Genomic DNA, 13,380 nt, shown 5'->3' with positions numbered 1-13,380 from the left:
CTCACACCTGTGCCGACTATCTATAGATACTCCTTCTAACTGCCATTATAATGAGAAAGTTCTGATGACTTATAAGTATCATTCTTCCATGTGGGAATGTAAACAGATAAATCTTATTAAATCCCTTATGATAGCACTTTCCTGCTTACTTCCTTATGCTTCTCCTGAGTCCTATATTTTATAATCAAATTTTCCATTTAGCTCTGGTCTTTTCATCACAAATGCTTGAAAATCATATATATATATATATATTTATATATATATATACATATATATAATTTAACATAAACTTTAACAGATTTAACATGTATTGGTGTACCTGCCATCTGGGGAGAGAGTGGGGAAAGGAAAAGTTGGAACAGAAGGTTTTGCAAGGGTCAGTGCTGAAAAATTACCCATGCATATGTCTTATAAATAAAAAGCTATAATAAAAAAAGAAAATTCTGTATTTCATTGAATTTTCACTTTTTCCTCTGTAGGATTATACTCAGTTTTGCTGGGTAAATGATTCTTGGTTATAATCCCAGCTCCATTGCTCTCCAAAATATCACATTCCAAGTCCTCTGATTCTTTAATGTAGAAGCTGCTAAATCATACATTATCCTGATTATGACTCCACTACATTGAATTGTTTCTTTCTGGATGCTTGCAATAATTTTTTCTTGACTTGAAATTCAGCTATAATATTCCTCGGAGTTTTCAAAAAGTGATTGGTGGATTCTTTTACTTTCTATTCTGATTCTAGATTATCAGGCCAGCTTTTCTTGACAATTTCTTGAAAGATGAACGTGTTCAGGCTCTGTTTTTTTTGATCATGACTTTCAAGTAGACCAATAATTTTAAAATTAAGTCTCCTGAAACTGTTTTCCAAGTGAGTTGTTTTTCCAATGAGATATTTCACATTTTTTCCCTTTTTGGGGTTTTTTTGCTTTATTGTATCTTATTTTCTCATAAAGTTATTAGCTTTCATTTGCTCAATTCTAAATTTTAAGAAATTGTTTTCCTCAGTGAGCTTTTGTACCTCCTCTTCCATTTAACCAATTTTTCTTTTTAAGGCATGTTTCTCCTCATTAGCTTTTTGTATTTCCTTCTGCACCACTCTTAATTCTATTCCTAATTTGTCCTTTGTCTCTCTTACTTGATTTTCCCAATCCTTTTTGAGCTAATCCATAGCCTGAGACCAAACCTTATTTTTTCTTGGAGGCTTTGGCTGTAGGAGCTTTGACTTTGTTATCTTCTGAGTGTGTGTTTTGATTTTCCTTGTCACCACAGTAACTTTCTATGGTCAGAAACTTTCTCCATTTTCTCAGCCCATTGCTCGGCTTTTAACTCTGTTGAAATAGAACTCTGTTTCCAGGATGGAGAGTGCACTGCCCCAAGCTTCAGGGATTTTGTGAAGCTATTTTCAGAGTTCCTTCTAGGGAGCCAGACCACAAGCACTCTTCTGCCCTGGAAGTGTTAGGAGTGTACCCAACCCATTGTAGCTGTAAATTCTAGAGTGCTAGAGCAACCAAGTCCTTCCTCAGCTCCTGTGGGCTGAGGCCTCTAGAGGCTACCCCTGCCACAGTTGCACCTACTCTTGGTTTGCTGGTTTCTACTTTTTCTGGCAACCTTCCAAATCATCTTTCATGTCCCTGGACTGAGAGATCTAGAAAGTGCCAGTACTACCACTGATTCAAAGATCCCTAAACCATTCCTGCTTTGCTGGGGTTGGGGCCTGGACTGGGACTGTTCTGGTGTAACTTGCACTGGGATTACATGCTGGACTCCCAACCTAGTATCACAGACGTTTTCTTTTGACCTTCTAAGCTGTTTTCAGGTGGAAAATATCCTACTTCATCTTTTGGGGTGTTCTGATGCTCTAAAATTTGTTTAGAGTCATTATTTCAAGGAATTTGGAGAAGTTTAGAGAGCTGCCTGGATCACTAAGGTCACAGCCTGATGTTTCAGATGAACTTGAACTTGGGACTCCTTGACTCTGATTATGATATGTCACCTTTCTGCTGTGAAAATACAGTAAAAAGATAGAGCAACAGGTAAATGGCACAGTGGATAGAGCAAAGCTTCTTAAACTGTGAGGTGTAACTCCATACGGGATTGTGTAACTAAATGTGGGAGTTGAGAAATGATTTATTACTAGTAAATATTTGATTTATAAACTTATTTTATATCTTTATATATCTGTCATGTAAAAAAATTTCTCAGGTGAAAAGGGGGTCATGAATGGAAGCCCTGGGATAGGACACTAGTTCTGGAGTTAGAAGGACCAGAGTTCAAATTTGGCCTCAGACACTTATTAGCTGTGTGACTCTGAGCAAGTCATTAACCCTAATTGCCTCCCTCCTCCCATTCCCCCCCCCCAAAAAAAAAAAAAAACAACAGAAAGCATCTTTTGATCCTTGAAAGTATTTTGTCCCCATTGTTTTACAAATGAATTTGTCCTATAAAACAGGATTATTCTTGGTTAGAGATGCCTCTTTTCTTGGCAAGAAGAGCAAGTGTTTGTGGCCTAAAACAATTTTCCGGGTTCTTTTAAAATTGAGTCATAAACAATTATTATAAGGCGTTCTTTTATTTATAACATTTCATTTTAGGCCTCTTTATTGTTTTGAAAACTTTACACCAGCTAATATTCTATGACTGTAACCCAAGTAAAATTATTGTGTTCAATATCAATCTTTATTCTATTTCCCATTTTTGAGAGTTAGTATCTTGTTTGAATAGGTCAGGTTGATGTTTTTATTACCAACTTTACAATGTCTTCTTAGCTTTATCCTTTTTTATTCAATCATTCATCTATTTTTATAATCTTTTATCATCTTTCTTCCAATTCCCCCTCTAACTGAACCATTAAAAATGAAAAACAAAAACTTTATGACCAATATATATAGTTCAGCAACACGAATTAGCCATGTCCCCCCAAGTATGTCCTATTTGAGCTCATCACCATTCTGGCAGATATGCTCCATCTCTAGTCCTCTGAATTTGTGGTTTATCATTGCATTGTTCAGAGTTCTAAAGTTGTTTTCCTACATAATTCAATGCTATTCCTTTTTTCTAATTTGCCTTTGATTTTATCTTTTGAACAAAATAGTGAATTTGATTAAATGTTGACTGCTGATCCTAATTTGATGACCACATCAGAAATAGGCAATTCCTGCTTGTAAACAAAATCAACTATCCTTTTTTCCCTTTTTCTTTTCTTTCTTTTTCCCCCTAAAGCAATCGGGATTAAGTAACTTGCCCAGGGTCACACAGCCAGGAAGTGTTAAGTATCTGAGATCAAATTTGAACTCAGGTCCTCCTGATTTCAGGGCTGGGGCTCTATCCACTGCATCAACTAACTGCCCCTAATTATGCTTTTTATTTTTTTTTTTTTTGGTGATGTCATTTGGTGATCACCATTCTTAGTACCTCTTCCTGTTCTTTTTGAGGAAAATATTCATGGTTTATATACATGAAACCTCTGAGCCTCTGACCTTTTTTTATTTCATTTAGCTGTGCCATATTTTTGCCATGTTATCTTGTAGTCACTTCATTTATATCAACAAATATCAAAGTCTGTCACGACTTGATGGATTTTTTCAAGTTGTTTGCAAAATTTCTTCTTCATTCTTTGCATATATTACATATACTTTGCAGCATCACAGAATATCAGCGTTGGAGGAAACCATGAAAACCATCCTGACTATACCTGACCAGAAATCCCTTGTCTCCACACCCACCCTCTACGTGAAGATCTCCAAGAGGGGAGGACCCCTGCCTCACAAGGCAGCATGCTCCACTTTTGCTAATAATAATAGTTAGTGTGTATTTAATGCTTTAAAGTTTGCAAAGCTCTATACAAATATTATCCCATTTGATCATCACAACAACCCTCCTAATAGGTGTTATTAGCTCCATTTTTACAGTTGAGGAAACTGAGACAGAAATTAAGAGGCTTGGCCAAGGCCAGAAGCTAGTATCCCTCTGAGACTGGATTTAAACGCGGGTCTTCTTACCTTTCGGCCCAGCACTCTATCCACTATACCACCTCGCTGCCCCCGAAAGGGAAAGGATCTGCCCATGTCACTCTTTTTATTGTTGTTGTTGAGCTATTTTTCACTTGTGTCTAACTCTCCATCTCATCTTGGCTTTTCTTGGCAGAGATCCTGGGTTGCTTTGCCATTTACTTCTCCATTCTTTACAGATGAGGAAAGTGAGGCTAAAAGGGATTAAATGACTTGTCCAGAGTCACACAGCTAGTAAGTATCTGAGGGAAGACCTGAGTTCAAATCCTACCTTCCTAGCTGAGTGGCCTTGAGCAAACTATTTAATCCCTTTCAGCCTTGGTTTTGTCATCTCAAAAAATATAATAATAATAAAGAAAATTATAATAGGTCCCTTGCAGGATTACTCTGAGGATCAAATGAGGTAATATATGTAAAATGTTTTATAAACCTTAAAGTACTAACTATTATGAGAGTGAGCTAATACAATAATGGTCAACAACCTGGATTTCAAGGCCCTTTCCTGCCTTCACTCCATTTATCATTGCCCTTCCTAGAATTGAGGCCCAGGGCTGAGTGTTCTTGCCCTCCCAGCCCCGAGCCTCTCCTAAGCCACTCCAGGGTGAAACCGGCTCTCTGGGTTGCCAGGTCGCACTGCTGACTCATACTGAGCTTGTAGTCCTCTGTAACCCCGAGACTCCTTCTGACATACAAGCCACATCTCTCCCCTCATAGATGAATTTCACTGAATTGCAGAATTCCCTCGGAGCCCCCTAGTACAACACATCCCTTCCCACATTCGTGGGAATCACATTCATTTGTAGGGATGTGTCACGCTACTGATTTAAGTCTGCCTTGACACTAAAAGCTGATCAAAATCAGTCCCCTCATTTTAAAAACCAGAAAACTGGAGCCCAGAGAGATCAAGTGGTTAAGGGGTAGGGGGAGTGTCAAAGGTGGGATTTGAAGCCAGGTCTTCTGACTCCAAAGCCAAAGTTCTTTTTGCATGTCACATGCTGTCTCACCTGTCCACTGCTCTTTGTTCTTACCTCTGAGGCCCAGCAGAACACGTCTAATCCCCTCCTCTCCTTATAGCCTTTCAAGTATTTCTTCTGTAGGTTAAGCACGTCTGCTTCCTTCAACCAATCCTCCTATGACATGGACTCCAGGCCCTGTACCACCATGGTTCTTCTCCAGTTTATCAGTGTTCTCCTTAAACTGCATAACTCAGATTTATACAACTATTCAAAATGTGAATTTTGATTTTATGATAAAGCTTCACATTTATCTCCATAGAATTTAATTTAATTAATTCAGTCCAATGCACTAAACTGGCAAAATTCTTTGGGATCCTGACATTGTCATCCAGAGTTCTTGCTATCCCTCCCTGCTTTGGATCAACTGCAAATTTGATTGGCAATGTCTCTATCTAAATCATTGATTACAAAAATTAAGGAGTATAGGACTTAGAGAAGATCTCTGGAATACTCTACTGGAAACTTTCCTCCATATTGTCATTGAACCATTAAGAATTACTTGAATCGCCCATGTTTATCATATGTTGGATTACTTACTATTTAGGGGAAGGAGCAGGAGAAAAAAGAGGGAGAAAAATTTGGGACGCAAGGTTTTGCAAGGGTGAATGTTGAAAACTATCCTTGGGTGTATTTTGAAAATAAAAAGCTATTATTTTTTAATTACTTGAAATCTAGCCATCTAACCAGTTCTGAGTATATCATACTGTATTCATATCTAACATATATTTATATCTATGTGTATATTATTACATACTATAGCCATCCATGTTTATATACACATTTGTATACATACCTACCTACTTAACTATATGTGTATGTATGTGTGTATGTATCCAGAAGAATAGTATAATAACTATTCCCTAGAAGAATAGTATAACAACAGCTAGCATTCACATAGCACCTTAAGATTTGCAAAATATGTCATAAATATTACCTCATTTAGTTGTCACAATGATCCTGGGAGAGAGATATTACTATTATCCACATTTTATAAATGAGGAACTGAGACTTGCCCAGGTCACACAGCTAGTTAAGTGTCTGAAGCTAGACTTGAACTCAGAGTTTTTCTGTTCCAGGTACAGTGTTCTATCCACTGCTCTATCTAATTCCCTCAAGCATGAGATACTTTATCAATAGCTTTGCTTGAATGTAGGCAAACCATCCACAGAATTTCTTTTATCTACTAGTTTAGCAATCCTGTCCAAAAAAAAAAAAAAAAAAGGAATGTGGTTAGACTGGTATGACCTGTTCTTGATGAAGTGATGCTGGTCCTTTGTAATCGTTGCTTCCTTTTTTTTTTAGGTGTTCAACAGCCATGTCTTTAATTGTTCATTGTAGAGTTTTCTCAGGAATTAATGTCAAGCTCCCTGACTTGTACACTATGCATTCTGACCTTTTCCCTTCTTTGAAAACAGTGATATCATTTGACCTTCTCTGATCTTGTGCTCTCCTTCCCTATATTCTTTCAAAGATCTCTGACATAGCTTAGTAAACACATCTGCTAGTTTATTGAAGACCCAAGGATATAGTTCATCTGAGACCAGTGACTTGAATCTTTCAGTACAAGCTTGGTATTCTCTTATTAGACTCAAATTTTAAAAAATTATGAATCTGACAAATCTAAACACATCCAAATACTAGGAAGAGTAGAAAAAAGAGAACTGTATTTTTTCAAAAAAAGTAATGTTATTTAACAGTATATATAGTACTCTGCTTGTCTATGGCTCCTTATTTTTGAAGTAACTTTTCTCTTCTATGAATTTTAATTTAATTTTAATTTATTAATGCTTTGTCTGTGTCTTTCTCTCTCTGTTTCTGTCTTTTTCTCTTTTACTCCCTTTTGGGTGAAGGGAAAGGAGGGAATTACTATCATTAGGCACTATTCTCTCCCCACAAAATCATAGAATGTGAGAATATGCTATTTGGTGTATAACTAAACTTAGAATTAATGTGCCTAAGAAACAACTAATATGAAGAACATAGGAAAAACAGGAAGACTTATATGAACTGATACAGCCTAACACAGGTAGAACCAGAAATATATATAATGTATATTGTACAAATATATACAAAAGATATACAATGACAATAACAAAATACAAAGAACAACCTAATTATCTACAATTTTATGTAGATATAATGGCCAGACTTCATCCAAGTGAAGAGTTGAGATAATATATCTACCTCAGTGGTGGACTATGGGTGTGTAATACTCTATATACTGTCAGACTTGGTTGAGGTATCGGCTAGCTCTTCTGAGCTATTTTTCTCAGCTTCTTTTAAAAAATCATAACGAATCTAAGAATAGGGTTAAAACACCAACCCCATTTAGTCTCAATATATTTGGCAGCCAAGAACATATTTTGGTCATTCACTAGATGTGAACAAGGCTGGGTCTCTCAGGAAGTCTGTTTGGATTGTCTGAAAGTCTTGGTTCCATCCCTTTGGGACTGTATAAACTAGTTGGAATTAGTGGTGATCTAGTGGAGAGTATTCCAGCCAAATGCCTGAGAAGGAACCATTTGAGGGGCAGGGAGGGAGAGGAGAGCATTTCAGCCTTTGGCTTCCCCACAAAGTCAGGGGAGAACGTCGGAAGCTTTGATAAGTCTAAAGAAATTGGGGCTTTCCATCTTCCCTTAGGTATCCAAACAGCAATTACATCTGCCAAGAGGTAGGGCAGTTTCTTGGAACAGTTCATGGCAATATCTGCATGGGGAGCCAAGGATGGGCTGGACATAGATTCAAAGCTCTATAAAGAACCAAGCAGAAGAAGATGATGGCTCACTCAAGGGAGTGAGGCTGGTGACTTAAATGCAGTTCACTTATAAGACACGGCATCTTTTTTCTGGTATTATGGTCCTCTTCAAGAAGGAAGGACAAACAATAAACTGTGAGAAAGAGTAATTGCCCCACTGGGCACTCTAGCGTGCAGTTCCCTTCTTCCTATAAACTGATAATCACGAGGAAAAGTACACTAATAAAACTTACAAGCTATTACAACACCACACCTAACACGTCAGTGTTTACTAGATTACTGAGGGGATGTAATAACCACAGTGTAAGTGAGAGTTAGGATATTTGCCCCAGAGCATAAACTACAAGAGGAATGGTTTGCTGGATAGAAGAGGGTAGGATATTTTTGGAAATTAATATGACATAAAAAATACATAAAAATATTTAAGAGGGAGAGAAAGCTTAGACAATTTAGATTATTTAAGTATTTGTAACTGTCCTATGGAAGAGGGAGTAAGTGCTCTATTTTTCTCTAGAAATAAGAACTAGAAGCAAATGTATTTAATATTGAAACTATTCTAAGGAAGAGGGAATAAGTGCTCTATTTTCCCCTAAATGGAAGACCTGAAGTAGCTAAAAGTGTACATTTTTCAAAGAGGTAGATTTAGGCTTTCTTTTATTATAACGATCTCAAAGTGAAATTGATTGTCCCAGATGGTAGTGAGGCAATCATCACTAGAGATTTTTAAGAGAAGACTGGCTGACCACTTGTTGGAAATGTTGCGAAGGTAATTTCTGCTCAGGTTCAGGTTAATTAGATATCATTAGAAGAACTTTCAAACTCCAAGATTCTGTGATTCTGTAGTGAGTCTGAGAAGGGCAGTGATGTCTTTAGTAGAAATTAGGAAGTTAGGAGGAGGGGCCATTTTGGGGGGAAATGTCAGTTGGAATTGAGAAACACTGAGTCCCATAGGGGAATAATGACAGAACCCACTTGATTGATCAAAAGGGCTAACATACAGAAAGAGTTTTACAAAATTTAATGTGCTACATAAATGCTACCTTCTATTATAGTTATGAGCAGCTAGGTGACAGTGGAGAGGACCTGGAATTAGGAGAACCCGAGTTCAAAGCTGGCCTCAGACACTTAATAGTTGTGTAAACCTGGACAAATCACTTCCCCCTGTCTGCTCAATTTTCTCATTTGTAAAATGAAGTGGAGTAGGAAATGGCAAACTGTTCCATTATCTTTGCCAAGTCCATGGAGTCATCATTTAGAGTAACAACATGGGCAAAGTCCGTGGAGTCATCATGTAGAGAAATAACAACATTATCATTATACTCCCCTTTTCTGATAACCCATCTCCCCCTAGTTTTCCCAGTCTTCTCTAGGGAGCCTGTGCGTAGCAAAGAACGTCTTTACACAGGAGCACAATAAAGAACCACTTCGATGTTATAATGTGAGCGTCCATCCTCTCCAAGGAAATTTTGGATGAATGCATCAAAGGCCAATGTTAAAATTAAGAGCATAGAAGAAGGTAAGCTTTGGAAAATGAGGTTCCGGGAGGAAGGTTGGGGATTCAGAACTAGCTACCAAAATAGGAGTTATGGGATGGCGCAAGGGTATTATATAGGTAGGAATGAGGAGATCCATGCTGTCAGGGAAAAGGTTCAGGGAATGAAAGTAAGATGGGGTGAGGTGCTGAGGAACAATTTCATTTATTCACTTGCCTGCTGCATACAGGGCCAGATGGAAATTATATAGCCTCTTGGGTTTGTAGCTATTAAATACTTGTTGAGTAAATGAAGGGAAAAATGAATATATGTATATATGAATGAATGAAACATCTCTCCTCCAGCCCATAAATTATCCCTCCCATCACTAGCTAGCTCCTGCAGTACCCCTGGGAGCCATGCTTAGGAGTTTCAGAAAGGCAGATTTTAGTTTACTATAAAGAGAAAACTTCTTAAGCATTAGCAAACTCCCCAAGTGGAATGGGCAGTCCATTAAGGCTTCTTGGATAATTGGAAGAGAACAGGAAATGCTCTCTCTGGTCTAATCCCTCTAATCCTAATCGACGAGTCTTTAGTGCTTCCTTCATCAAACCAAGAGATGCTCTTGGGCCTTTGGTTTACACAAAGCTTCAGTCTCCTTGCTCCCTTAGCCCCCAGCAATGGAAAACACTTCCTCATTTCTCAGCATATTTATAAATTCTTTATTCACTGGCTAGCAGGGTTCCAAGAGTTTGGGGCTCTACAGGAAGTCTGTCTGAGATTGCATGAGGAAAACTCATCAAGGGTAGGAGTTGTGACTGCTTAAATTTCTTTGTCCAAGGTTCAGCTCCAAATGATGAGAACTCCCCACAAAGGATGCTGATGCTGGTCCTGATGATAATGGGGGTGGTGATGGAGATGGAGGCCCTTCTATCACCATGAGGATATTTCTTCCTCTGGGCTGTGGTGATATGGGAACATGGGAGAAGGGGGTGCTGTGCTGCCCCACATGGAGGCTGGCCTTGGACTTCTCCACCTGTGGCTTCCTCCAGGCCTTGCTTCAGGTTCCTGGTAGTGTTGGGGGTGAGGTATCAGTTTAGCATCTTGACTCAACTTGGCTCAGCTTGTACTTCCTGATCAGACCTGGTAGGGCCCTCAGACATCACTTATGGAGAGATGCCCCTCCCTCATCAGACATAGCTTAGAGAAGACAGGAGTCCAGCACTTTCCCCTGTTTCCCATGAAGTGGACCGGAGGTCTCCATCTTTAGACATTTGTACTTTTATGTGTGTGAAGTGGGGTGGGAGTAGGAAGGGAGGTCAGGTTGGGGAAAAGGCAGAATCAGCAGAAATTCACTGGAGTGGGGAGGAGGACTGATGCTGTCTCAGTAACAGCCTGTGCAGGCCACATTTACACAAATTTCACAGTCATCTTGGGCGATGTCTCCTGGAGAAGGTATAAAAAAATGAAAGTCAAGGGGATTAAAAATTGACTGGATTTGGGCAGGGAAAGCTGACTAAAGTAAAGAGAGCAAAGAAATTGATATGAAATGAAACCTAGAAGGTTTATGGGGAGGGATGAAATGAAGGTCAAGTTATAGATTGAACCAAAAAAAGCCTTGAAGTTATTATTTTATACATGAGGAAGCTAAGGTGATCAGTGACTTGCTTAAGTTCACTTTGCAAGTAAGTTTCAGGTATGAGATTTGAATACAGGTCTTCCTCAATTCCAAGCCCAACATTCTATCCACTACATGATGCTCCCTCAAGGCAAGAAGAAGAGTAAGTCAAAGATGGTGAAGAGCTCTGATTTGGGTTAGAGGCAGGAGATAAAGAAGGATGAGCCATAGGTAAGCTAGAGGATAGTAGAGAGGTGAAATGAGGACCTAGAAGATGAAAGAGAAGTGAGGAAGAATAAAGAGGTGAGAGGATGGGAGGAGGATTATAGTAAATTAGGGGAGAGTAAGAGGAGGCAATTGGAAAGAGGAAATGTGGGAAAAGCTAAATAGTGAGTTGAAGATAACAGAAGTAGGGTAAGGAGAGATACAGAACATGTAGATCATACATATAGGGAAACTGAGGTAGAAGAGGTAGTGGGATTTGCCCAAGGTCACACAGGTAGAAGAGACAGTTTCTGAGCACTCCAGCTCCAGGATGCTTTATCATTATCCAGAGGGGGAAATAATGAGATGAGGAGAAATAAAGGCAGTGAAGAAGGGCTCATCCATCAAACTCAGCCACCTGAGGAGGAGTATCTTGGCTATATGTGGGGTGGGAAAGGCACATACTCAGGGCTCTGAAGATGTTGGCAGCTTGGTGATTCTCACAGACTGGCTGGAGGTCAGAGGGCAGTGCTGGGTTGTTGCACAGGATGGACAGGTCCCCCTGGGCTTTTATTTGGATACTCAAATCCTGAGACTGCTCCAAGAGTTCATCCAACTTCTTCACAGACTCCAGCCTCACCTGGTGGTCTCCATACTGAAGGCAGAGAAGAAAAGAATTAGACCCTCTCTAGCTTCTAGCCCCCTGCCCAACAGGGAGGCTATGGGGACAGGACTGAGGAGCAGAGAACGGGGCATCTGGGCAGCTTGGGCATTGTAGACATCCCTAGTCAAGGGACACACCCTAGTTTTTTCCTGGAAAGACTAGGTTGGAACCCCAGGCCTCTTCAGGGCAATGACAGGACAAGAGTAGACAAACAGGTGCAGGGATGGGGAGAGGCTGCCCTCTTTCCCCAGGAAGGACAAGATAGTGGGATGGTTAGGACACCAACCGAACTTGGATTCAGGAAAAGCTGGATTCAAACCCAATGGACTGGTCATGTAACCCTGGGAAGGTAACAGCACCTTAGTCTCAGTTTCCTCACATGCCAAATGAGAAAAATTAGACTCACTAGCATCTTAGGCCCCTTCAGCCTTAAGACTGGAGACTAAAAATCAAAATGAATTTATAAACAACAAATTTGGGTTATCCACACTTCAGAGAAAGAGCTGGTGAACTCTGACTATGACTCTCCTTCCCTTGCACTTTCTACTTTCCCTTTAGGAAGCAGGGGATTCCTACTCTTGAATGAGGTTTATAGCCCTCCAACCTCAGGATCTAGGGAGGGAGGATCTTCCTGGGAATTACTCCCCCAGCCACTATTATTGCCTCCAAACCCCTTCCCCAAATACCCAGATCCAAGGACTAGCCCTTGACCTATATAATAAGGGCTTCAAGATCTGCCAAACACTTATCACAAAAAAGCAGGGAAATAAGTGTGAATATCACTCCCACTTTATAGATGTGGAAACTGAGTGAGTCTCAGGGTGACAGAGTCTGAGCTGGGATTTGAACTCAGGATCTCTGAACTCCAAGTCAGCCACCATTATGCTACCTAATTGCCTTCAAGAAAAGTCAGGGAGGAAGCTGAAGGTGAATGTGTGAGGATCTGGGGGTGGGGCAGTCCACGGCAGGAGCCTCCTAAGCAGCAAAGTCTCGATCTCACGGACCTTGGAAGAAGGACTTTTAGTGGGGCCAGTTCCAGGCTGTGGCGGGCTCCTCCCCTCCTTGTTTATCAGAGAAGGGAAAAGGAGGCAAAAGCCCAGCTCGGTCCTGGAAATGGTCTTAGAGCAGGAGGCCCGGGTCCCGAAGCTCCCCGTGCCAGCAGGGGCTCAGCCCCGACGAATACAGGCCAGCTGGGCTCCGGCCTTCCCTGGGGCAGGAGCACGTTAGTCTGGCTTCCCTCCCGTCGTTCTTACCTGCCCCATTCTACCTGCGTCGCTGTCCAGGATCCTGCCTTTGCCTATTAGAAAACTCTCTTCCCCTCCTCTCTGCTCTCCGGACGGATGCTACGCAAGGATCATCGCCCTCTCTTCCCTCAGAACCCGGGACAGGGGCAGGGCTGGAGCCAGACCCCAGCAGGTCTCACCTTGATGAAGACGGACTGGGTGCTCTGGGCCAGAATCAAGAGCATGGCAGCGACAGCCACGGGGAACGCCGGGACCTTCATGCCAGCTTACAGTCGGCTTGCCTCTGGTCTTCCTCTTCTCCTTCACCTCCTGACTTCCACCCTGACTTCTCTCCGGGGCTTTTTAAGTCCCGATAATGGCTTCTTGGTAACTTATTAATCTTTCCGTCAAAGAAGGA

The 13,380-nt window shown here is 40.6% G+C and overlaps 1 protein-coding gene across 1 annotated transcript; it reads right to left on the bottom strand.

Annotated features, from left to right (window-relative positions):
- Positions 1-9,681: 9,681 nt before the first annotated feature.
- GUCA2B (guanylate cyclase activator 2B) lies at positions 9,682-13,380 on the bottom strand. The gene is made up of 3 exons (XM_003765470.3): positions 13,163-13,380; positions 11,541-11,730; positions 9,682-10,699 (listed from the first exon to the last, which is right to left on the bottom strand). Exons 1-3 carry the CDS (start codon positions 13,241-13,243, stop codon positions 10,638-10,640), a joined length of 333 nt encoding a protein of 110 aa, XP_003765518.1. The 5' UTR covers positions 13,244-13,380; the 3' UTR covers positions 9,682-10,637.

Source organism: Sarcophilus harrisii, chromosome 3 (assembly GCF_902635505.1).
Source record: "Sarcophilus harrisii chromosome 3, mSarHar1.11, whole genome shotgun sequence".
NCBI lineage: Eukaryota > Metazoa > Chordata > Mammalia > Dasyuromorphia > Dasyuridae > Sarcophilus > Sarcophilus harrisii.
The sequence above is the reverse complement of the archived record's forward strand: the minus strand, read 5'-3'. Positions and strand labels throughout refer to the sequence as shown.

What these genes read in the sequence shown, in the direction of transcription:
- GUCA2B (XM_003765470.3), bottom strand. Translation starts at nt 13,243, where the DNA reads ATGAAGGTCCCGGCGTTCCCCGTGGCTGTCGCTGCCATGCTCTTGATT. An exon ending in CCCAGTCCGTCTTCATCAAG is followed by an intron (nt 11,731 to 13,162) that starts GTGAGACCTGCT and finishes CTCTGCCTTCAG; the next exon opens with TATGGAGACCACCAGGTGAG. An exon ending in CAACATCTTCAGAGCCCTGA is followed by an intron (nt 10,700 to 11,540) that starts GTATGTGCCTTT and finishes TACCTTCTCCAG; the next exon opens with GAGACATCGCCCAAGATGAC.